The 26,875-nt window shown below is 39.6% G+C and overlaps 1 protein-coding gene across 6 annotated transcripts in view; it reads left to right on the plus strand.

Annotated features, from left to right (window-relative positions):
• LOC121488081 (CGRP receptor component) overlaps positions 1 to 26,875 on the plus strand; it is a 67,778-nt gene that overhangs the window by 33,963 nt on the left and 6,940 nt on the right. For 4 of the 6 annotated variants that reach the window (XM_041750357.1, XM_041750353.1, XM_041750355.1 and 1 more), the window contains one exon: positions 3,568 to 4,736. The exons of the other annotated variants lie outside the window; for them this stretch is intronic. In XM_041750357.1, the coding sequence (XP_041606291.1) occupies positions 3,568 to 3,714 (147 nt within the window). In that variant the 3' untranslated portion in view covers positions 3,715 to 4,736. Of the gene's footprint in view, positions 1 to 3,567; positions 4,737 to 26,875 lie in introns of those variants that run through there. 6 annotated transcript variants of the gene reach the window in all.

Below are 26,875 nucleotides of genomic sequence, written 5' to 3' on the forward strand. Positions count from 1 at the left end.
GGTTAAAAATCACATGTTAGCTCCTCCAACTTTAATCAGCAACATATGTTATTCATGGCTTAATGACAGATGGAGAGAGGAGATGAAGATTAGCATGATCTCATCCCAGAGCCTGTAGAAAGCTCTATCATTACTTGGTATGATTAGCTGCTATTAAGAGTGCCTGCTGTATGCCATGGGCTTCGTAGGTGTCACCTTTAATGCCCTCACCATAGTCTTGGCTAGTGAGTGGCAAATTGGGTCTGTCTGACTCAGCACCTTACTTTCTCCTCCAAGCCATGTGCTTTTGCATAGTAAGAAGAAAGAAGTGTGTGGTGTCCCCTCAGACTGTCCATTCCTTTCTCCTTTTCACAGGTAGGTAGTAGGTCTTGATAAATACAGTATGTTGTTTCTCAGCAGTTGGACCATGTTATAGTCAGATTTTCCCCAGCCTGGGATTTGGCTACAAAGGATAGCAAATCCCAGTGACAATATCTCTTCTCATAAGAGAGGGATCAAAAAAAAAAAAAAAAAAAAAGAGAGGGATCAGAAATGAGGTTTTCACAAAGGGTGTGAAGTACAGAAGACTTGAGAATATCCTTGCATTAACCTTACAACCATTATTCTCCCTGTGTCCAAAGTATTTCCAGCATCCAGCATTTGTATTCAGTTTTGGGGGGTAAAGCTACTTTTGGTTACACCTCAGCCATGGTTTGTGGTAAGCCTCAGATCCACAGGAGCCTGCCCCCCACTTCTGTGATTCTGTCCCCGTCCTGCCACTGTCCTCAACAGTACTGCCATATACGCCTGTTGGAAGTTAGTGATTATAAATGTCTTAGATTGTATCGTCTTATGGCTTACAAAACACTGTAATATGTGTTCTTATTTGGTCCTTAACTGTGGATGTTACATTCATTTTACATTAGAGAAAATTGAAATTTACAGAGGTTAAGTGAACTGTTCTGGGTCAAATAGCTAGAAGTGTCCATAGTTATTAGGTTCAAGTTGTTTTGGCAATGTAGGAAGTTGGCCTTGGCAGCTCAGAATGAGAGACACCATTTTTGGAGTATAGCAGCCCATTTGACAGTTCCTAGGAATTGATAACGGTCTTTGTATATGATAAAAATTTAGCGTTGACTCATCTGCAAATACTTTGGATTTTTACATCTCATTCACCCTTCTGTTCCAAACAACTTGAAACCTTGGGTGTTTGAGAACGTTGAGGTGGTGCTTTGTGTCTCTTTGGGCTCAGTTTCTTCTGTGTTGGGAAGAAAAGGTGAGGAGTAATACAGTTAGTATCATTTTATCTTAGAGACCCAAGAGGTATTAGTGAGTTTTTGGTTTCTGAGTTTCTTTTTTGTATAAATGTGTTTTCATTTTGCTTAATGAGGTTTAGGTTTTTTTTCCTGTGACTGGGAATCTTGGTTTGAAAAGGAAAGTTTCTGTTCTTCAGCCCTATTGCCTATCAGCTGACGCCTGATCATCATTGCATCTGCCACACGCAGTGATCAGGATGCAAGAAGGTGGTCTGTTCAAGTCTTCTCTATTTGGTTTTCTAAAAATGAGGCCTCTGAGAAGTCATATAACTTTAGTCTGCCTCTCTGAGAGAGGAAAGGATAGAGCCATGGTGTTCTAGAAAGAGCTGGAATCCAAAGGCAAAGACTTTTCCCTACTTGCTGTAAGACCCAGATCAGGTTTTCTTTACAATGCTGAGCCTACACTTACTCATCTATAAATTGTCCTGACTTCCACATGCTTGAGAAGCTCTGGTGGCAGTGATTCTGGGAAAGCCCCTGCACAAATACTGGTGGGAAGTTGTCAGTGTTCTAAGACTAGTCTAAATCTCCTTTCCTGCTTCCCCTGAGTCAGGAAGCAGTTCATAATCAACTGCACATGGCAATTTATAAATTTGGAGACATTCCTCTCTCAAATGGAGATCATCTTTTCTTAGGGTTAAATAATCAAATTAGATATACCCCTTTCCAACTCCTTCATATTTTGGAGACAGTCTCTGTTAAATTACTTCCTTTTACACACCGTAATTTTGCATGTCTGGTTTTATTTATTTATTTTTTTAAGATTTTATTTATTTATTAGTGAGAGAGAGAGAGGCAGAGACATAGGCAGAGGGAGAAGCAGGTACCTTGCAGGGAGCCCGATGTGGGACTCAATCCCGTGACTCCAGGATTATGCCCTGGGCCAAAGGCAGATGCTCATCCACTGAGCCACCCAGGTGTCCCAGCATGTCTGGTTTTAAAAATGGGTTTTTGAGGATTATTTCTTGTTCAGTAGAGGTTATACTTTATGGAGCTTTTGAATCTTTAGGAAATGGTCGTTTTATTTCACAGCATGATGAGAATTAGCCCCGTTGGTTCACTCAGGGTCTTCTCCACCCTAGAACACTCAGGATGATTCTCTGGTTGTAGAAACATTTTTGTACCCTAGATGAATGAAGAGACTGATGTTTTGCCAGGAGTTCGTGATGTGATCTTAGACACATCACCTGACTTGATTAGCTTCTGTAAAGGGAGGCAGTCAGACCAAAACCCTCTTCAGGGTTCGAAGTCTAGCCTGTTATCCTGTTTTATTTAAATCTGCTGGGATTTCTTTCTGGAACTCCTCTTGGTCCTAGTCACCAGATCTCAGAGGTTGCTGTGGGAAATGCCACAGAACAGAACCCTGGACACCTTTAGCTGTTTATGATAGGTGGCTGGTGCCCCTAAGTGAACATGGGTAAGTAATTTGACTGCCTGTATATTGCTCTTAAAAACATTGTTGACTATATTTGTATTCGTTAATATATTCGAGAACTAGAGGTACAGCTAAGAAAACTGGCTCATAATTGTGGATTATCAGTGTGTAGATTTCCAGGACACATCAAACTGGGCTTTAAGTGGATCTAATTTAGTGAGGCAGCAGGGGATTGTTTCCCAGCCATCACTCTTGCTTCACATTCCCAGGAGGTGATCAAGGCCACATGGTGTGTGTTTGATTGTAGGTGTCAGTGTTGGGCAGGCCCAACTTGAGGTGCTCGTTCTGTCTTTTGCCAGGATTGTTGTGAGGGCTAAAAGAAATAACAGATAGGAAGTGCTATGTGCACTTGGACATGTGAGCTCCCTAAAGAGCTGTTAGTGGCAGTGGAAGTGGGGATGAGAAAAAAATAAAAAATTGGCACACAGTGGGCAATTGTCAGATGGGTTGTTGATACAGTTTATAAGTTACAGTTGTGTTTGTTGTGAACTACAAAAGTATATAAAATGCTATTTCACTCCCCAGAAGTGAGTTTTCTTTGCATACAAAGCATATTCAAGTGTGCATGGGTATAGAACCATTGAGGTTTTCTATTTATTTGAAGAAAAATGCTAACCTGCAACTTGCTTTTTGCCCTGACCCATTTGGAACAGTTGCATAGGAATTGGAGCTGGCTTCTCCCTCCCTCAGAGCCAGGGTGGAGAGAACACAGAGACCTGAGGAGGCTCTGGAGCTAGCGTGCCAGAGGCCAGTGGACTAGAAACAGCATGGGTGGGGAGGGCAGCCTGGACACCGCCTGTTGGCTCATCTGTAACCCTTGGAGGTTTTCTTCTGCAGATGGTTGAAGAGAGTGAAGAACGGCTCACAGAGGAGCAAATCGAAGCCCTCCTCCATACCGTCACGAGCATTCTGCCTGCGGGACCAGAGGCTGAACAGAAGAAAAACACGAATGACATGACAGTGGATGAAGAGGACCCAGCATAGAAGAGCACAGCCAGCCAGCTGCCTCGTGAAGCTGAAAAGCCCAGCAGCCATTTCCCAGACATCCAGAGGATTTTTCATTTGGTTTTACCCTTTATCCCAATAGGCCTGATTTCATGGTTGGTCAGATAAATCACAAAAATAAGCTAAGAAGAAGTACATGTGCCTCTGGGAGATGAAACCTGGTGAAGACAGGCTGTCAGGGCAGAGAGGAGGACAGAGTCAAAGAGGACAATGTGCAACCCTCTGTGGTAAAAATATTTCTGTGGCCTTTGCCATAGTTGTGGGCAGGGCCCTGTGCACAGCTGGTAAAATGCTTGCGTTGCCTTTGATGGGCTATGTCCTAATTAGTTTCATCTGCTTCCCTAGGAGCTTCCCAAGCAGGGGCGCTGAGCATTGTTGGGGTGAGAGCTGAGTTAGAAGAATCCAGTTAGATGGCCTGAAACTCCCAGAGTAGCAAAAAGTTGCTCTAGGTTAGAATGAGCCACTGAACTTGGCTTACCTTAGAGGAATCTTCTCCTCCAGCACATCAAAGATAAGAGAAGACTGGCCTGTCCAGCCTTCCTCAGGTCTGAAGGCTCTTTTCCTCTCCTGGCAGGGGTGTTGTTTCCCAGCTCACTATTTATTCTTCAGTGTTAGGGCACCAGCCCATTCTAGTTGAAAAACCACTGCAGACCGACTGAGTGACAGTGACAAAGAAGTACAGCGTTGGCTGCCTTACCACCGACAGGAGCCCCGGGTACACACTGCCTCTTGAGGCCAGGTGAGCCTCACTTGAGCCTCACTTGCACAGTGGACAGATTGCATCTTTTGAAAGGGCACAGATAGGGACAGAATATGAAGAACTAGAGGTTGACTAATAAGAATTTGAATTTGTTGGCTATTGCAAGGTTACATCAGTTTTTCAATTTAAAATATTAGGATAGGGGGGATCCCTGGGTGGCTCAGTGGTTTCACGCCTGCCTTTGGCCCAGGGTGCAATCATGGAGTCCCAGGATCAAGTTCTGCGTTGGGCTCCCAGCATGGAGCCTGCTTCTCCCTCTGCCTGTGTCTCTGCCTCTCTCTCTCTCTCTCTCTCTCTCTCTCTCTGTCTATCATAAATAAATAAAAATAAAACTTTTTAAAAAAAAATAAATAAGTAAAATATTAGGCTAATGATCATGTGAAGAGTTTGTTGATATTGAGGTTTTGGAGAGTTCAGTAGCTCCAGACTTGTGGTTGCCTTAGGTCCTAGGAGTACTGCTGAAAGCGAATTTCCCACATTTGCCCTGCTCCCCATTTGGGGAAGAAAATACAGACATTAACTTTCCAAATCGGCACTCATTTTGTTGTGAGATTACATACTTTCAGTGCTGCTATTTAATTGTATTATTTCCCACCCCCTTGCAATTCCCAGATTATTTCAACCTCCCCACTACCCCTGCCAATTGCAGTTAGGTCATTCTTAACCTTATCATTTGAGGATCAGGCAAAACTGGAATTTGCAGGGCATTTGTTTTAAAATCTCTCTTCCTTATTGGGAGTTTTACCAAGAACTGATTTGTCAGGATGTCATCTGGGTACCTGTGTCACTGTTTTATTTTAACCTTCAGTGTATTCTGTGCATTTTCTTAATGGATTAATCTAGTTAATAATAAATTGTTTCCAAGTGACCACCAACTTTTGGTATTTTTATAAATCCTTGAAGAGTGGGACGCCTAGGTGGCTCAGCGTTCGAGCATCTGCCTTTGGCCCAGGGCACAATCCCAGGATCCTGTGTTCGAGTCCTCACAGGGAGCCTGCTTCTCCCTCTGCGTGTGTTTCTGCCTCTCTCTCTCTGTCTCTCCTGAATAAATAAATAAATCTTTTTTAAAAAAAACCTTGAGGACTTTGTTTTGCCATGGATAGAAAGAAATAAAATCTGACTTAAAAGTTAAAATATGTGGATTATTTATTTTTTTATAGATTTATTTTTATTTATTTATGATAGACATAGAGAGAGAGGCAGAGACACAGGCAGAGGGAGAAGCAGGCTCCATGCCAGGAGCCCGATGCGGGACTCGATCCCGGGACTCCAGGATCGTGCCCTGGGCCAAAGGCAGGCGCGAAACCGCTGAGCCACCCAGGGATCCCCGTGTGGATTATTTATTAAAAAAAAAGAAGTTGAGGGCAGCCCCGGTGGTTCAGTGGTTTAGCACCCCCTTCAGACCAGGGTGGGCAGGATCCTGGAGACCCGGGATTGAGTCCCACATCAGGCTCCCTGCATGGAGCCTGCTTCTCCCTCTGCCTGTGTCGCTGCGCGGGCTCTCTCTCTCTCTCTCTCTCTGTGTCTCTCATGAATAAATAATTTTTTTTAAAAGTTGAATCTATTTAGTGTCATCTATTTTTCAATTGCAAGAAAATTTTAAGCTTCTGTATTTGGGACCTTAATTTAACTTCAGTTTCTGATAATGACAGGTTCTGGAAGACTAAATAACCTTTATAGGAAGCAAATAGAATATAATATTGGGAAACTTAACCCATATCACATCTGGGAAGAAGAGCTGGGGAGCCTAGAAGTCTTACTTTTCATTTTATATCCTTCAACGTGGTTTTAGTTCTTGACCATGTGACTATTGTATTCTTTAAAAAGAAAAAAAAGTACATCCATATGCTTGTTCTTGGCCTCTGTGAATGTTACTGAATGTGTACTTGACAGTTGAATTATGTCCCACACAGAGGCTGACATCCATTGTAGTCACTGTAGGAAAGGCAGCTCTACAGGGACCTGGGGCAGGCATGTGAGGAAGGCAGAGTTTGAGGACTAATGCCAGTGTCTAGCTCAGTGACTAGCTGGATATATTTTTAGGTCAACCAGTCTTCCTTTGTTATTCCAGATTTTCCTAAGCTCTCAGTTCACCTTTTTTTCCCAAGCTTTAAATTTTCTTTAGGGGAAAGCCTTAGTTTTTGACACAGGAAGATTTTCTTAGTTATCTTTCAAGAAGATACTACAGAGCTCTTTAAAAATTGACCCTTAGTTAGAGATTTATCCACATATTTTTTCCTTGCCCCCTTTTGCTTAAATGTTACAGTGTGAGGGAGCCGGGTGGTTCAGTTGCTTAAGCATCAGACTCTTGATTTTGGCTCAGATCATGACCTCAGAGTTGGGAGATCAAGCCCTACGTTGGGCTCCGTGTTCAATGGGGAGTCTATTTGAAATTGTGGCTCTCCCTCTGTCCCTCCCTCCACATGGCTTGCTCTAAATAAATAAGTAAATAAAATCTTTTTAAAAGTTTACAGTATGACCCACTGCCACCTCAGAAGACTTCCCGTTTCTTCAGGACTTGTTCATAAAATGATGCCATTTCACTAATTAATCATTGTGTGCCAGCTTTCAAAAGCTTATGCCCTAGTAGTTACATTAATGCTCCATCATAATATTTGCTAAATCATTTTCTCCCCTGAAGTGAATTTAACACGCATGTAAATAGATCGTTTCTTGATAAACTGTAAAACATCACATACTCTGAAAAGAATCATCAACCGTAATTACACAACAACGAATGAGATAAGAAGTAAAGCTGCTTAAGATCCTTCTGTGTAGTTTTTAAATTAAGATACAATTTATATACCATAAAATTTGCCCTTTTATTGCAAGGTTATACAAACATCACTTCTAATTCCAGAATTCTTTTCATTCCAAAAAGAAGCCCCATACCCACTAGCAGTCATTCTTCATTAACATTTCCCCACAGGCCCTTGGCAGCCACTAATCTAGTTTCTACTTTACGTATTTGCCTATTCTGGTCATTTCGTATAAATTGAACCATACAATATGTGGCCATTTGTATCTGACTTCTTTCATTCAGCATGTTTTTAAGGTTCAGATATGTTGTACCTTTGCTTTTTATGGTTGAATAATAATTCATTGAATAGATATACCACTTTTGTTTATTCATCAGTTGGTGGACATTAGGGGTGTGTTCATAACTGGCTCTTTATAGATATGCTGTTGAGAACATCCATGTACAAAATTTTTGTGACTTACGTTCTCCTTTCTCTTGCGTATAAGTGGAGTTGTTACATCATGTGATAATTCTGTTTAGCTGTTTGATGAACTGCCAAACTGTTTTCCATATCATGTTTCTACCAGCAGTGCATAATGGAATCCAGTCTCTCTCTTGTCCCTCTTATGAATATAGCCATCTTAGTGGTTGTGAAGTGCTATCTCATTGTGGTTTTGCTTCGTAATTCCCTAATGGCTATTAAAGTTGAACATCTTTGCATGTCCTTATTGGCCATTTTTGTATGTTCTTTAAAGAAATGCCTATTGAAATCCTTTGCATTGGGCAGCCTGGGTGGCCCAGCGGTTTAGGGCCACCTTCAGCCCAGGGCCTGATCCTGGAGACCCAGGATCGAGTCCCACATTGGGCTCCCTACATGGAGCCTGCTTCTCCTGCCTGTGTCTCTGCCTGCCTTTCTCTTTTCTCTCTCTCTCTCTCTCTCTCTCTCTCTCTCATGAATAAATAAAATCTTTTTTAAAAAAATCCTTTGCATTTAAAAAACAGACTTTTCTCAAGGATTTTTAGGTTTACAGAGGAATTGAGCAGAAAGTATAGGGAATTCCTATATGGGCCGTTGCTCCCACCCCCAAGAGTTTCTGTTGTTATTAACATCTTACATTAATGTAGTGTATTCATTACAATTGATGAACCAGCATTGATAAACTTTTACTACTTAAAATTCATAGTTTACATTAGGGTTCGCTCTTTGTGTTGTACGTTAGAAAGTGCAGTATTGCATACATAAAATGAATTTTGACAAATATGTGTATTCCACCATTATACTATCAGAATATTTTCCATGCCCTGAGAACACCCTGTGCTCCATCCGTTACATCCCCTCCCTTCCTCTGAGTCCCTTAAAACCACTGGTATTTTTACTGTCTCCAGTTTTGCCTTTTTCAGAATGTCATATAGTTGGATTTTAGAGCATATGGTCTTTACAAATTGGATTTTTCACTTAGCAATACGCATTGAAGATTATTCCATGTCATTCAATGGCATGATAGCTCATTTCTTTTTAGTATTTAATAATATTCCATTGTCTAGATGTACCTGTTTATCCATTTGCCTATTGAAGGTCACCTTAATTTCTTCCAGATTTTGGTAATTATCAAAAAAGGCCACTGTAAACATTTGTGTACACACCTGTGTGGTCAAGTTTTCAGCTCATTTTGGTAAATACCAAGGAGCAAAATACCTGGGTCATAGAGTAAGAGTATATTTAGTTTTGTAAGAAATGGCCAGATCGTCTTAAAGTGACTATACCATTTAGCAGCAATGAATCAGAGTTCCTTTTGTTCTATGTCCTCATCAGAATTTGGTGGTGTCAGTATTTTAGATTTTGGCCGTTCTAATAGGTATGTAGTGGTATCGTGTTGTTTTTTGTTGTTGTTTTAAAGATTTATGTATTTATTCATAAGAGACACAGAGAGGCAGAGATGCAGGCAGAGGGAGAAGCAGGCTCCCTGCGGGGAGCCCAATGTGGGACTCTATCCCGGATCCTGGGATCACTCCCTGAGCTGAAGGCAGACTATCAGCCGCTGAGCCACCAAGGTGTCCCAGTATTGTGTTGCTTTAATTGCAATTCCAAGACATAAAATATTCATGTTTTTATATGCTTATTTGACATCTGTATATCTTTATTAATGTTGAGATCTCTTGCCTATTTTTTAATTAGGTTATTTTCTTTTTGTTGAGATTTAAGTGGTTTTTAAAATTTATTCTGGATACTAGACCAAATCAAAAATAAGTGTTTTGCAAGTATTTTCTCCTTGTCCATGGTTTGTCTTTTTATTCTCTTAACAGTTTTTTACAGAACAAAAAATTTTTAATTTTAATGAAGTCCAACCTGTCCATTTTTTCTTTCATGGATCATGGTTTTAATATTATACCTAAAAAGTCATTGTGAAGGCTAGATTATCATGGTGAAGTTACATAGATTTTCTCTTATGTTATCTTTTGGAGTTTTATAACGTTATATTTCACATTTAGATCTGATTCATTTTGAGTGATTTTTTGCAAAAAATGTAAGATCTGTATCTACAATTTCTTTTTGCATGTCAATATCCAGTTGCTCCAACACCCTTTGTTGAAAAGACTGTCCTTTCTCCATCCAGTTGCTTTTGATCCCTTGTCAAAGATCAGTCGACTCTCTTTGTATGGGTATTTCTGGGCTCTCTTATGTTCCGTTCTGTCTGTGTACTTTCACCAATATCACACTGTCTTGATTACTGTATTAAGTTTTGAAGTCATGTAGTGTTGGTCCCCTTGTTCTTCTCCTTTGCCCATTTCTAATTGTTTGTCTTTGTTGTTGAATTGCAAGATTTCTTTATATATTCTGGGTACTAAACCCTTAACAGATACATATTTTCTTTCATTTTTTGGTGTGTTTTTTTTTTTTTTTTTTTTTTTACTTTCTTGATGGTATCTTTGAAGCACATAAGTTTTTAATTTTGATGAAGTCCAGCATATCTTTTTTTCCTTTGGTTCCTTCTGGTTTTGGTATCATATCTAAGAATCCATTGCCTAAATCAAGATCATAAATATTTACCCCTCTGTAACTTTTTAAAAGTTTATACATTTAAGTCTTCAATCCATTTTGAGTTAATTGTTGTGTATAGTGCAAAGAAGGGGTCCAATTTCACTTTTTTGCATGTGGATATCCATTTGTCCTAGTACCATTTGTTGAAACCTATTTTCCTCCAAGCCTTCTGTCCATGAAAAGACAGTGACTACTAAATTTCATCAGTCAGGTTCTGTGGACTACTTAGTTATCTGTCATCTTTGGCCCGTACTAAATATGGTCATTTACAGCAGTCTCTAGCCCCTTTAGACTTCACTATATTGTTTAGAACAGGAGTCAGCAAGGACCAGATAATACTTTAGGCTTTGCGGTTCATGGTATTACTGTCACAACTACTTAATTCTGATGTTACAACATGAAAGCAGCTATGGATAATTGATAAATAGGTAAGTGTGACTATGTTCCAGTAAAACTACAAAATCAGGCAACAAGCTATTATTTGTTGACCCTTTGTTTAGATGGTTCTAGAGTAGGGAGAAGAGGGTTCCCTATCCACCAACAACCTTCTTCATGAGATCCTCACTGTACCTTACTTTTCTGCAGGACATCTGGGATTTTTCCATAAATGCTTCAAGAGCTGGCGTGCCCAATCCTGGTTGAGATTCTTCCCACTAGCATGATACAGAAGTCTTATGGAGTGTGTTCAGTTTTGACTGCCTTACCTACCACACACTAAGGCTGCTTGCATGTGTTCCCTAGTCAGCGAGGAGTCTGCTTCTCCCTCTCCCTCTGTGCTTTCTTGCTCTCTCTCAAATAAGTAAAACCTTTACAAAAATTATACAGTAAGGTTGAGGTAGCTCAGGAAAACAGGCTAAAGTCTACAGTAACCAAGTGAATGTCCAATCAAGTAAAAGCTACATTGAAAATAGTAGGAAAAATGAAAGTTTGGCTCATCCTTGTCCCTTCACTTATGGGCTGTCTTGATCTGGAGGAGGCAACAGCCCATTTTCCGATACCCTGCCCCACCTCAAATTGAAGGGAGCAGAGCAAACCTTATTTGGAGTGTACTAACTTATCTGGGAGCTGCCTGAAGGACTGGTTTCTTTTTCCCATAATTGGAGTTCTGCAGAGGAAACTCAGCATAAAGTGGAAGGAACTGCTCATAAAATCTCTAGAGTGATTATGGCTCACAGACACCTGGGGCAAGACATTGTGGATGGAGACACATAGTAGAGCATCTGTGGCCCCAAGGAGAAATTGGAGTGAAACTGGAAGACATAAAAGCAAGAAGGTAAAGGGGGAAATAGATAAAGGTTTGCAAATCCAGGTGGGATACACACTGAAATCCTCGAAGACTTAGCTTTCTCGTTTGATCCCAAAGCTCAGAACAGATTCTACTAATCAGTAAAAGAATACACTGGCACAGACCCAGTCTTCAAAGACTGGAAAAAGAGGCTATTTTTCACCTGCTCAGTTTTCAACCAAAAAATCACAAGCAGCAGGATAACCTGGGCCATTCAAAAGAAAAGGAGGTGGCAGGAATCTTCCATGAGGAAACACAGGCATCAGACTTAACTATGAAATGTGCTCCCTGGGCAGAAGGCAGATGCTAAACCACCGAGCCACCCAGACGATGTCCCAATCCATTTACATTTAAAGTAATGGCTGGTAGGAAAGGACTTACTTGACATAATTCAAGACAGAAATAGATAGCTCTGCAGTAAGAGTAATTTCAGTACCACTTTCAATAATGATAGAACACGAGATAGAATCAATAGGAAATAAAAGATCTGAACAATATTATAAGCCAGTTGAACTTAGCAGACATACAGACATTCCACCTAGCAATTTTCTCAAGTGCACATGGAACATTCTCCAGTAAAAATCATAGGTTAGGCCACAAGACAAGTAAATACATTTCAAACCTATTGAAAATATACAAAGTATGTTTTCCCATCACAATGAAATGAAATTAGAAATCAGCAGAAGGAGAACTGAAAAATTCATAATTATGTGGAAATTAAATAACACATTCTTTAAACCAATGGGTCAGAAATCTCAAAGGAAGTTATGAAATATCTTGAGGCAAATGAAAGCAAAACCACAACATTCCAAAATATATGTGATTCAGCATAAACAGTGCTAAGGAGGAAATATGTAGCTGTAAATACATAAAAATGATGAAAGATTTAAGGGGCACCTCAGTGGCTCAGCTGGTTAAGCATCTGACTCTTGATTTTGGTTCAGGCCATGACCTCAGAGTTGTGAGATTGAGCCCCGTGAGCTTAAAAATGGTCTCTCCTTCTCCCTCTGTCCCTCCCACCCCTGCTTGCTCTCAAATAAAATAAAAAAAAATTTTAAAGATGAAATCTCAAATCATCAACATAGCTTTACTCCTTGAGGGAATGGAAAAGAACAAATTAAACTCAAAGCTAGTAGAAGGAAGGAAATAAAGATTGAAACAATGTCTTAGACTGTTTGGAATGCTATAACAGAATATCATAGACTGGGTGGCTTATAAACAATAGAAGTGTATTTCTTACAGTTCTAGAGGCCGGGAAGTCCAAGATCAAGGCCTTAGCAGATTTGGTGTCTGGTTAGGATGTACTTTCTTATTCATAGACCACCATCTTCTAACTGTCTTCTTATGACAGAAGAGGGGAGGGAGCTCTAGAGGGTTCTCTTTTAAAAGGATACTAATCTCATTCATGAGGGCTCCATTCTCCTAACTTAAACACATCCCAAACACTCCACCTCCAAATACCCATCACGTTGGGGGTTAGTATTTCAACATATGAATTTTGAGAGGACACAAATAATTCTATGCATAGCAAGCAGGTAGAGAATAGAAAAATCAATGAAACCAAAAATCAGGTCTTCAAAAAACCAACAAATTGATCAAACTTTAGCTGGGTTGACTAAGAAGAAAAAGAAGACTCAAATTACTAAAATCAGCAAGAAAGTGAGGATACTATTACCAATTTTATGGAAATTAGAAAGATTATAAAAAAGTACTATGAATAATTGTATGCCAACTAATTGGATAACCCAGATGAAATGGGCAAATTACTAGAAACACACAACCTACCAAGATTATCAAGAGGAAATAGAAAATATGAATAGACTATAACTAAAAATATTGAATCAATAACCAAAAAACTCAACAAGCCCAGGACCAGATGGCTTCTCTGATGAGTTCTACTAAACATTTAAAGAAGTAACACCAGGGATCCCTGGGTGGCGCAGCGGTTTGGCGCTTGTCTTTGGCCCAGGGCGCGATCCTGGAGACCCGGGATCGAATCCCACATCAGGCTCCCGGTGCATGGAGCCTGCTTCTCCCTCTGCCTATGTCTCTGCCTCTCTCTCTCTCTCTCTGTGACTATCATAAATAAATAAAAATTAAAAAAAAAAAAAAGAAGTAACACCAATATTTATCAAATTCTTCCCAAAAATCGAAGAATGGGAATACATTCTAACATTCTATGACACCAGTATTACCCTGATACCAAAGCCAGACAAAGACACTTCAGGAAAACTAAAGAACAATATCCCTTATGAATATTGATGCAAAAACCTCAACAACATATTAGCATATTAAAAGGATTATACATCATTGACCAAAGGTCACATGGAAAAACCCACAGCTAACATCATACTCAATAGTGAAAGGTTGAAAGCATTTCTTCTAAGATCAGGAACAAGAAAGGTATGCCTACTTTTGCCGTTTCTATTCAACATAGTACTTGAAGTCCTCTTCAGAGCAATTAGGCAGAAAAAAGAAATAAAAGGCATCTATTTTTTTTAATTTTTTAATTTATTTATGATAGTCACAGAGAGAGAGAGAGAGAGAGGCAGAGACACAGGCAGAGGGAGAAGCAGGCTCCATGCACCGGGAGCCCGACGTGGGACTCGATCCCGGGTCTCCAGGATCGCGCCCTGGGCCAAAGGCAGGCGCCAAACCGCTGCGCCACCCAGGGATCCCCAATAAAAGGCATCTAAATTGGAAAGGAAGAAGTGAAATTATCTTTGTTGACAGATAACATGTAGAAAACCATAAAGATTCCACAAAAACGTTGTTAGTACTAGTAAACAATTTCAGTTAAGGTGACAGAACACAAAGTCAGCACACAAAAATCAGTTGCATTTGTATATCCTAATAATGAGGAATCTGAAAAAGATATCAAGAAAACCATTTACAATAACTTTGAAGAAAATTAATTCCTTAGGAATAAATTTAACCAAGGAGATGTAAGACTTGTACATGGAAAACTACAGAATGTTGCTGAAAGAAATTAAAGAAGATGCAGGGCACCTGGGTGGCTTAGTGGTTGAGCACCTGCCTTTGGCTCAGGTCACATTCAGGGCTCCTGGGATGGAGTCCAGCATTGGGCTCCCCTCATGGAGCCTGCTTCTCCCTCTGCCTGTGTCTCTGCCTCTCTATCTTTCTGTGTGTCTCTCCTGAATAAATAAATAAAATCTTAAAAAAAGAAAAAAAGATCTCACACTTTTTTATTTTAAAACACTGCAAAGCTACAGTAAGGTACTGGCATACAGTACCAAAACAGTAAGGTACTGGCATAAAGACAGATATGTAAACCAATAGAATAGAATAAGAAAGCCCAGAAGTAAGCCCTCCTAAACTCCATTGAACAAGGGTCCCAAGACTATTCAGTGGGAAAAACGATCTTTTCCACAAATGATTCTGAGACAATTGGGTAGCCACATGCAAAGGAATAAAAGTGGAGCCTTACCTTACACCATATACAAAAATTAACTCAAAGTATATCAAAGACCTAAATATAAGAGTTAAAACTATAAAACTGGGCAGCCCCGGTGGCGCAGCGGTTTAGCGCCGCCTGCGCCCGGAGTGTGATCCTGGAGACCCAGGATCGAGTCCCACATCGGGCTCCCTGCATGGAGCCTGCATCTCCCTCTGCCTGTGTCTCTGCCTCTCTGCGCGCCCCCCCTCATAAATAGATAGATAGATAAATAAATAATCTTTTTAAAAAAGTAAATAATTTTTTAAAAACCTGTAAAACTTTTGGAAAATATCAGGAGGAAAGCTGCATGACACTGGATTTGACAATGATTTTTTCGACATGCAAAGGCAACAAAATAAAAAATAGATAACCTGATCATCATCAAAATTTAAAACTTTCATGTGTCAAAATGCACTGTTAAGAGAGTGAAAAGGCAATACACAGTATGGAGAAAACATTTGCAAATTGTACATCTGATAACCAACTAATACCCAGGGTATAGGGCAGCCCCCGTGGCTCAGCGGTTTAGTGCCTGCTTTCCGCCCAAGGGCGTGATCCTGGAGACCCGGGATTGAGTCCCATGTCCGGCTCCCTGCATGGAGCCTGCTTCTCCCTCTGCCTGTGTCTCTGCCTCTCTCTCTCTCTCTCTCTCTCTCTGTGTCTGTCATGAATAAATTAAAATCTTTAAAAAAAATACCCAGTATATATAAAGAACTGCTAGCACAAAACAAGAAAAAAAAAAAACTTTATTCAAAAATGGGCAAAGGTTTTGAATAAACATTTCTCCAAATGAGATATCGAGATGTTCCACAACCTTGTGAAAAGATGCTGAAATCATTAGTCATTAGGGAAATATAAACCAAAACCACTATAAGATCAAGTGTTCATGAAAATGTGGAGAAATTTGAATCTTTGTGCATTGCTTTGGGAATGTAAAATGGTGCTTTTACTGTGGAAAATAGGATGGTAGTTCCTCAATAGGTTAAACAGAGTTATCATATCATCCAGCAGTTTCACTTCTGGGTATATACCTCAAAGAATTTAAACAGATTTGTATATTCATGTTCATAGCATTTGGTTATTTGCAATAAACAATATATGGAAACAATCCAAGCATCAGCTGATGGATGAATAAACAAAATGTGTGCATGCACACACATACAGAAATATTATTCCGCCATAAAAAGAATGAAATCCTGGGGACACCTGGGTGGCTCAGTGGTTGAGCATTTGCCTTCAGCTCAGGTGGTAATCCCAGGGTCCTGGGATCGAGTTCTACATCAGGCTCCCTGGGGAGAGCCTGCTTCTCCTTTTGTCTGTGTCTCTGCCTCTTTCTCTGGGTCTCTCATAAATAAATAAATAAAATCTTTAAAAAAATGAAATTCTGGCAGATGCTACATGATTGAAACTTAAAGACATTATGCTAAGTGAAATAACCCAGACACAAAAGTACAAATGTTGTATCATTCTAGTTATGTGAAATACCCAGAACAGCCAAATTCATAGATGTAGAAAGTAGAATGGTGGGTCCCAGGGAAGGGCTGGACAGAGAGGATAATGGGGTTACATTTCATGGGTACAGAATTTAGTTTAGAAAGATGAAAAACTTCTGGAGATGATGGTGGTAAATGTACTGAATGCCATTGGATTGTAGACTTAAAAATAGTGAAAATGGTAAATTTATGTTATGTATATTTTACTCCAATAAAATATGTTTAGGAAACTAGAGTAGAAGGCAGAAGATTTGTTAACCAGAAATAGTGGTGTAGTTAAAACTGAGCACTTACTGGGATGGCTGGGTGGTTCAGTGGTTGAGTGTCTGCCTCAGCTCAGGGTGTGATTCTGGGGTCCCAGGATCGAGTCCCACATCTGGCTCCCTACAGGGAGCCTGCTTCTCCCTCTGCCTGTGTCTCTGCCTCTCTCTGTGTGTCTCTCATGAATAGATAAATAAGATCTCAAAAAAAAAAAAAAATAGCTGAGCACTGACTTTGTCTCCAAGCCTCCTGGAACCAAGAAAAAAGATACATTCTCATAGTGCCAAGAACATGTTGAATGGCTTTGATAGTTTAACGGAAACTATTGCATTGGTTTAAATTATGGCAGCTTGGGCAGCCCAGGTGGCCCAGCGGTTTAGCGCTGCCTTCAGCCCAGGGCCTGATCCTGGAGACCTGGGATCGAGTCCCACGTCAGGCTCCCTGCATGGAGCCTGCTTCTTCCTGTGTCTCTGCCTCTCTCTCTTTCTCTCTGTGTCTCTCGTGAATAAATGAATAAAATCTTTAAAATAAATAAATTATGGCAGTTAAAATTCTGAACTATATACATACATAATTAGATCATGACAGTAGAAAGTTAAATATTGAATACAGGGATCCCTGGGTGGCGCAGCGGTTTGGCACCTGCCTTTGGCCCAGGGCACGATCTTGGAGACCCAGGATCGACTCCCATGTCGGGCTCCCGGTGCATGGAGCCTGCTTCTCCCTCTGCCTGTGTCTCTGCCTCTCTCTCTCTCTCTCTCTCTGTGACTATCATAAATAAAAAAATAATAATAAATATTGAATACAAAAATATTTAGACCAAAATTCAGAGATTATTATTTTTTGGTTAATAGAGGAAAACAAGGATTTTTAGAAAACAATATGTATTCAGAGTCTTCACTTTCTGTCCTTTAGATCAGTGATTCTTACACTGTATTCTATTCAATCCTTGAATTACTAAGAACTTTAGAAGCCAACTCATGGATCTCAAGATCAGACAAAAGGGTAGGGCTATAGGCACTCATTCTAATACAATCAGACCTATCGAGCTTCAGATTTCCTCCAGAATAGGGTCATATTCCTGTGCATGTGCTCTGAAAACCACTTACAGAGACTATATCCTTGAATTGAGATTGAAATCTTAGGGCATCTGGGTAGCCCCGGTCATGATGCCAGGGTCTTAGGATCGAGCCCCACATCAAGCTCCTGCTCTCCCTCTCTGTGTGTGCTCTCTCTCTCAAATAAATAAGTAAAATCTTTTTTTAATTTAAAAAAAAGATTGAAATCTTGTTACTTAGGAATATAAGGCTCAGTATTCTGATTAATTTGTTTTTAGAATATAAGCTATATTGTTTGCCTACATCATATTAAAAAGTAAAACTTCGTGTATTTGTTAACATACTATATGTCTTTGAAAAAAAAATGTTTTTAAAGATTTTATTTCTTCATGAGAGACACACAGAGAGAGGCAGAGACATAGAGAGAGAAAGAAGCAGGCTCCATGCAGGAAGCCCCGTGTGGGACTCGATTCTGGGACACCGAAATCACTCCCTGAGCCAAAGGCAGAAGGTCAACCGCTGAGCCACCCAGGCATCCCAAATAAAACTTTCAAACTGTCTCAAATGTTGAGTGGGAGTTAGCCATATTTTATGGGTTGAATTGTGTCCCCTATAAAAAAACAATATTTTGGAGTTCTAACACTGGTACCTCAGAATGTCACCTTATTTTGGAAATAGGATTCTTTGAGTTTGTTAAAATGGGGTCATTAGAGTGGACTCTAATCCAATACGACTGGAGTCCTTATAAAAAGGGGAAATTTGAAGGTGCCTAAGGCAGATCAGTGGGTTAAGCGACTGCGTTGGGCTCAGGTCATGATCTTGGGGTCCTGGGATCAAGCCCCATGTTGGGCTCCCTGCTCAGTGGGGAGCCTGCTTCTCCCTCTCCCTCTGCTCTTCCCCCAACTTGTGCTCTTTCTCTCTCTTTCAAATAAATAAATAAAACCTTAGGGAATAAAGGACGGAAATTTGGACACAGAGAGATATATACACATAGAGAGAAGTTCATGTGAAGAGACACATGCCAAAGGCAGCCATGAGCAAGCCAAGGAGAGAGCTCTTTGAAGAAAACAGCTCTCTTGACATCTGGAAGTTGCTGAATGTAATGGATTTGGAACTTTTAGCCTCCATAACTATGAAACAATAAATTTCTGTTGTTTAAGTTTTTTAAAAAAGGATAAAAATCTAAGCATTTAACCCTAGCATTCTAGAGCATTCATAATCTGCCTCCCAATAAAATTTCCCAATTTTATTAGTCTCTTGCACAACCCTCCATTTCAGCTGAATGGTTTCACTCATTATTTACTCAAGTTTTTGAGTGTCTACCATACAAGGCTTAGGGCTGGGGAGTAGCGATATGATGTGACTCTGACATCCAGAGTCACTGTTCTAGAAGAAGAGATGTTAAATGACTTATTTCACAGCTTGTCATTTAATTATGACTGTGCTAAGAGTTGGAAATTAAAATGAGCCAAGAGAGCATATAATGGAGAATCTAACCTAGTCTGGGAGAACCAGGGAAGGTTCTTGGAGAGAATAATGTGTGGACTTAAAGGATGAGTAAGTTGGTCAGTGAAGGAAAGAACATTCCTTCAAGAGATGTTTGTGTTTTCTCATCTATATGCTTTTGTGTATAGGGTGCCATCTGCTTGTACTATGTACCTTCTGTTAGAATCCAAATTCTAGGGGTCCTGGGATCAAGCCCCATCTAGGGGCTCCTAGTAGTAAGCGTAGTAGTCCTAGTAGTAAGCGACTACTCTTGATTTCAGCTCAGATCATGATCTCAGGGTGGTGTCGATAACTGAGTTGATCTGGCGTCCCAAAAAAATCCAAATTCTAAGATTTGGCTCATTTCCTCCCTTCTTCAGAAAGTCCTTCCTGATCATCTTATGCTGAAGTATTCTCTCCTTGATATAAATGAAACAATTGCTGGTTATTAGTTCTAAGCTATGCATGGCCTTGTGGTGTTTTCGTGATGCCCACCTGCCCTGTTACACAAATAGAAGTCCCTCTTGAAAAAAAAAATAAAATAAAAAAATAAATAAATAAATAAATAAATAAATAAAAGAAGTCCCTCTTGATTCCAGCCTCAATCCAGTTCATTAGCAAGTCTCTTCTATTTTAATTCCATGCAGAATTTTCTGGGGAGACAATGATTAAACGACTTGGTTTAGGGACACCTGGGTGGCTCAGTGCTTGAGCATCTGCCTTCAGCTCAGGGCGTGATCCCGGAGTTCGGGGATTGAGTCCAGGTCGGGCTCCCCACAGGGAGTCTGCTTCCCCCTCTGCCTGTGTCTCTGTCTCTTTCTCTCTCTGTGTGTCTCTCATGAATAAATAAATAAAATCTTTAAAAAAAAAAAAAGGACTTGGTTTAAATAATCTTAACATTTTTTAATGGTAAAATAAAACACAGATACCAAAAAATGCCACATAAATCATGTGAATTATAAGGAATTGGATTATAAAGAGAATTTACGATTATGATTTATAGCTTAATGAATTCACCTGTATAAATACCACTCAGGTCAAGAAACAGAACTTTGCCAGCCACCCTGGAAACCCTCCTTTCATCCTGTCCCACATACAATTGCCTTCCTCTTGCATAAAGTGTCCACAGTCCTGAACTTCATGGTAGCCACTTCACTGGGTTTCTTTATAATTTTGTTACCCAAGTAGTTTTCTCTCGCACTTTTGTTATTTTTTTAAACATACCTTTTAAGTCTCTTAATCTTCAAGATCACTCACCATGCCCTTCTTAAAATTTCATGATGACGATCCCAGGCTGTTTGACCTATAGAGTTTCCTGTAGCGGCCTGGATTTTGCTGATGGCATACTCATAGAGCAATTCAACATGTTCTCAAGTTTTTCCAGCACTTTAGCAACTGAGTCCAGAGGCTTGGTCAGATTTAGGTTTGATCCCTTTGGCAAGACTCTATACAGGTGGTATTGTGTTCTTTCAGCAAGAGGCATATAGTGTCTGTATTGTCTGTTTATGATACTAGCAGCGTTAATACTAGTGCCTGGATCTGTTAATTCACCAGGGGTTGCACAATGGTGGTATTCTAATTCTATCACTTTTTCTTTATTTATTAAATGAAATATTTTTATAATGACATATTTTTCCTCATCTACTACTGGTTACCCATTTTGGGGAAATATATCTATAAATCAGATCTCCTGCCAACACAGAAATTTGCTCCTACAAAATAGGAAAGGATATAGTCTCATTATTGAACAAGCATTAAACCAGACTGCAGTGCACATAATAGCAATCCATCAACGAGACTGCAAAGAAAAATAAATCCTGTTACATATAGCCAGGCAAATAAAATCCATTACATATATGTTAATTGTCTTTATTAAAGGAAAAATAAAACTTCTCCCATCATTTTTTTTTCCTCTCCCATCTTTATGACAATCAGGATGTTACATTAAGAGCCAAGCACCTAGGTTTAACATCCCAAAGAGACAAATTCACATTTCAATAATGGTCAGTTTTACTGGCCTCCAAGAAGGCATTCTTGGTATGAAAAACTGGCAAGAGATCTTTTTTAACTTGTTTAAGATTTACATATATCTCAGAGAGATAGAGAAAGCATTTATAATTTCAGGTTTTTAAAGGAAATGCTGAAAAGAAAGAACAAGAGGAAATGTTCTCTTTTAAGCACAAAAGATATTAACATTTATTTTATTATTTTTTTAATAGATTTTTGTTTACCCTCCACCTAGGAGTAAAGTTCATGTAGGGAAAGCAAGATACATGTTTGATTCTTTCCTTTTACTTATCTATCTTCAAAATTATGAATTGGCTCCTAAACATTTTCCAAAGGTGACCAATTAATTCTGTTTGTTTTAAGTACTGTTTGGACTTAACCTTTTGACTTAACTATTATTGATGGGTTTCAGTCTATATAATTATTATCCTTAGTGCAGCTCAAATTGTCCTCTGGCCCATGGAAGCCTTTTCAAAGTTGGCTCCTGAGTTTCTCTGAGAGCTTCCTTGTGCCCTGACATATGCAAAGAGTTCCAGGCTCATCTTGTACCTTTCCTATCTTTGAATCATCCATTTCTTCAAAAAGCCCTGGTTTCTTCTAGTGCAAAGCAGTATTTTGAGACCATTATCCACACTGCCACTGGTTGGTCATTGTGTCTACCTCATTTCTAGGCATTTTCAGTCAAGACAGCTAAGAATTTATATATACATATGATATAAGATATATTATAAAAATAAATAAGGGGTGCCTGGGTGGCTCAGTGGTTGAGCGTCTACATTTGGCTGAGGTCGTGACCTCTTGGTATCAAGTCCCACATCCATCTGCTTATGGTCTCTACCTCTCTCTGTGTCTCCCATGAATAAATACATTTTTTAATTAAAAATGAAAATATATATAAGTGTACAAAATACATACATATATGAATATATATGCTAGGATGATATGTACATAATATACATGTATTTTATATAAATATATGCATACATGTCTATATACATTTTTAAAGATAAAGGTAACTTCTGAGGTCATCCTGATGATACTTCCACTTCACATTCAGGGTTTTTACTTAAACTCTTCTAGAGGATAGAATTAGAATGTCTCATAATTGTTTATTTGCTTTACCCACCTTACCTATACGAGAGTCTCAGAATAACAATAGTAATACACTACTGATATAATTACTGAAAATACTTAAAAATATATTTTTTTGTCCCCCCCAAAAATATATTTTTCATATCTGCTTTCCCTTTTACTCTGTATTTTATAATAACCAATCTATACAAACATGGCCAGAAATATAACCATTCCTTCCTCTTTTAACCTCTGTTTAATTTGAGTTCCACAACTTACTATATGTATCTATAATGTCGCTTGCCATACCTTATATTCAAATCTCTCGTTTGGGTTATGCTATGTTCATATATCTCATTTTGATTATCTGAAATTTGTTCTTCAGTAGATTTTTCAGTTAGAGCTCATGAAACAGTATTCCCTGAGCTCTTGCATGTTGATAATAGTAAGTGATCTTTATATTTGGAGTCAGTTTTGCTGGGTATAAAATCCTTGGGCCACATTTTCTTTTCTTGTACTGTCAAAAAAAGTCTGGCAATACCCACGTTTGTTTCTCATATAAACCACTTCTTTTTTTCCCTTGATGCCCAAAGGATTTTTTTTTCTTCTGACAGTCTAGTGAGTTTATGAGAATATGTCTTTTTTTAATATAAAGATTTTATTTATTTATTAGAGAAAGAGAGAGAGCACAAGGTGAGAGAGTGGCAGGCAGAGGGAGAGGGAGAAGCAGGCTCCCTGCAGAGCAAGGAGCCCAATGTGGATCTCCATCCCAGGACCCTGGGATCATGACCTAAGCAGAAGGCAGACGGCCAACTCCCTGGAGACCCAGGTGCTCCAGAATATGTCTTAATAGTGTTGTTTGCATCAAGTATTCTTAGGTACATGGTGTGTGTGTGTGTGTGTGTGTGTGTGTGTGTGTGTGTGTAGTTTCAAATATTATTTTTCTTCAATTCAGGAACATTTTCTTAATTTTTTGTTTTACATATTTTCTTGATTTACACATATTTTATGTTAAGACTTATATATCTTGATTTTTTTACGTTTTTCTTGATTTTTATATTTATTCTATTTACTTGCTTCATTCTCAACTTGAGAGAATTTGATGTTCTGTACTAGCTCTTCTTTGTCTATCCTACATATTTGTCATTTTCAGTCAATTCATTTTGTTCTTTTCTATTAGACTCCTCTAAAATTAAAATAGTTTTTTCTCAGGGAACCTGAGTGGCTCAGTCGGTTAAGCATCCAACTCTTGATTTCAGCTCAGGTCATCATCTTACGGTTGTGGGATCAAATTGAGAGCTCCGTGCTCCCAGATTGGGCTCCGTGCTCAACAGGGAGATTGCTTGAGATTCACTCTCTGCCTTTCCCTCTCCCTCTGCACTTTCCCACACTTGTGTGTGTGCACTCTGTCTCTCAAATAAATAAAATAAAAGTTTTGGGAAAAAAAATGTTTTTTTCTTGGGACACGTAGCTGGCTCATTCAGTGGGGCATGTGACTCTTGATCTCAGGGTTATGAGTTCAAGCCCCACATTGACTATAGAAATTACTTATAAGTAAAATCTTAGAAAAAACTTTTTTGATGTTAAAAAATGTTTTTAATGTTTTTCTCCCTTCTAAATAGATTAAGATTTTTCTTGTTTATTTGTCTTTGTGTTTCTTCTAATTTACTCTTTATTTCCCCATTTTATTTCTTTAAAAAAAAAAGATCTTATTTATTTAATCATGAGAGACACAGAGAGAGAGGCAGAGACACAGGCAGAGGGAGAGGCAGGATCCCTGCAAGACAACCCGATGAGGGACTCAATCCCAGACCGTGGGATCATGACCTGAGCCAAAGGCAGATGCTTAACTGCTGAGCCACCCAGGCGTCCCTCCCCCTTTTATTTCTAATTCTTTACTCATTTCTAAGTTTTTCTCATTTCTTTTACTGTAACTCTTTTGTGTCTTGTATCATTTTCTTAATCATTTTTAGCTGATTTTAAAATAGTGGCTGCCTTGGGGAACCTGGGTGACTCAGTTAATGCCTTCAGCTCAGGTCATGATCTCAGGGCCCTGGGATCAAGCCCAGGTCGGACTCCCTGCTCAGTGGAGAGTCTGCTTCTCCCTCTTCCTTTGCCCCTCCCCCTGCTCATGTACCTGAGCCGAAGGCAGATATAGATAGATAGAGATATATATATGTAGATAGATAGATAGATAGATAGATAGATAGATAGATAGATAGATATGTATATATATAGCACATTTTGTTGATTCATTCATCTGTTGATGAATACTTTTTTCATCTTTTGGCTGTTGCAAATAATGCTGCTATGAAGATTGGTGTATGAGTATCTATTTGAGACCCTACTTTTAATTCTTTTGATACTTATCTAAGAGTGGAATTGTTGGATTATATGGTAATTCTATTTTCAACTTTGTAAAGAACTATCACAAATTGAAATGGCTTTTCCATTTTCACAGCAGCTGTACCACTTTATATTCCCACCAACAGGGACACCTGGGTGGCTCAGTGGTTGAACATCTGCCTTTGACTCAGTGCCTTATCCCAGGGTCCAAGGATCAAGTCCCACATCAGGCTCCTGCATGGAACCTGCTTCTCCCTCTGCCTATGTCTCTCTCTCTCTCTCTCTCTCTCATGAATAAATAAATAGAATCATATACATATGATATAAATATATATATATATTCCCACCAACAATGCACAGGAGTTCCTCCACATCCTTGCCCACTTTCTCTTTCTCCATTTTGTTTTTGTTCTAATCATAGTGACTTTAATGGGTTTGAAGTCGTATCTTCATTGTGGCTTTGATTTGCATTTCCCTAGCGATCGATGATGTATAAGTTTCCACGTGCTTACTGAGCATTTGTAAATCTTCTTTGGAGAAATGTCTACTCAAGTCCTTTGAATTGTGTTTGTTGTTGTTGTTGTTCTGACAGGAGTTCTTTATAGATTTCGGATATTAATTTCTTATCAGAATTACAATTTGCAAATTACTCCCATTTGTGGGTTGTCTTTTCACTTTCTTGATAGTGTCCTTTGATTTTTTTTCTCCCTTCTTAAATTAATTAGTAATTTATGGAGAGATACTTTACAATTATATGAAGATCCTCTTCCTCATCAAACTTTTCATAATCATCTGTTGACAATTCTTTCCTGAATCAGTGGCTGTTACTTTTGAACACCAGCCACACTCCAGGTGCTGCACTGGGTCTTCATGTGCATTGTCCTTACATCACAGAAGAAGAGACTAAAGCTGCAGAGGAGAAACAGTAGTGCAAGGGGCATAGCTAATAAGCAGCAGAAATGGGAGGAGACTCTAGGACCAGCTGCTCTAGAGCTGGAGTTCATATGCTAGAGTTGGGGAAGCAAGTATTAGCTGAAAATGGGGGACTCCAAGAATCAGGTCTGTTGAACAAGCCTATTTCTGATGCTCCTTCCTTGTGCTTCCCAAACACTGCCTGACCTAGAGAGAGGGCCATGGACTGTGACATGCTGGGTGTGTTCAGTAGTCAGGAGCTGGTTCCACCCCCAGTCTGCAGCTTCATGGGTCACTATGTATCTGCAGTGTCCTGCAGACATGACTGGCTCAGTACCTGGGTTGACAGAGCAGGAGCCCCAAGTTGTCCTTTCACATGATAGGTGTGGAGGGTCTTAGTAATCTGACAGATTCTGGGTTACACATGCCCATTCTTTGGACTCTTGTGGGACCTTAGCAGGGAGGACCAGAACATAGGCAGGGTGGGGTCTTGGGGAAGGGAGCCAGAGCCCTGAGTCAGAGGGAGACATGGAATCAGGGCCAGGGCAAGACACACTGAGCCAGAAAATCTGGAGGAAAGCCATGGTCTGAATGCTGGGAGGAGGGAGAACTCACCAGATACACGCAAGGTCGCATGAGGGAATGCAGTCAGAATTGGAGCCAAGAACAAGCTCCAGCAGGTCAGGATCACGTCTGGCTGGTATAGGAGATCCTGAACCCATGTTTGGAGATCTTCAGGGATGGAAGCTTGTCGTCAGGGCTGATAGTGGCCTATGGCTGGGAGATTGGCCCAAGCTGAGGATGTACATGCCCAGAAGCATGCATTAGTATGGGTAGCCTGTTGGATCAGATTTTGTGGTGGACATTCACCTCTTCTACAGGCCTCAGGCCCATTCCCACCTTGGTTTCCTGGGGCTCAGCCTCTCTATCCTATCAGCTGTAGTCCCCTAGCCTGGCTACTTATCTGCTATGATCACTCAGTCAGGCCCCAACCCTCTCTTTGGATGAAAACTGCATTCTGCAAGAGCTTTACTCTTAGAGACTTTCCAAGTAGGAGGTTTTAAAATTTTTTTAAGCCATCCATAAATAATGTCAAACTTTCACCAAGTTGCAAAAATAAAAGTAGCACAATATAAAAATACACATTTCCCCCTAAACTATCTTAAAGTGAGTTAAATATATCAAGCCCTTTAACCCCTAAATACTTTACTGTATGATTATTGCT

This window comes from Vulpes lagopus, chromosome 3, assembly GCF_018345385.1.
Source record: "Vulpes lagopus strain Blue_001 chromosome 3, ASM1834538v1, whole genome shotgun sequence".
Classification (NCBI taxonomy): domain Eukaryota; kingdom Metazoa; phylum Chordata; class Mammalia; order Carnivora; family Canidae; genus Vulpes; species Vulpes lagopus.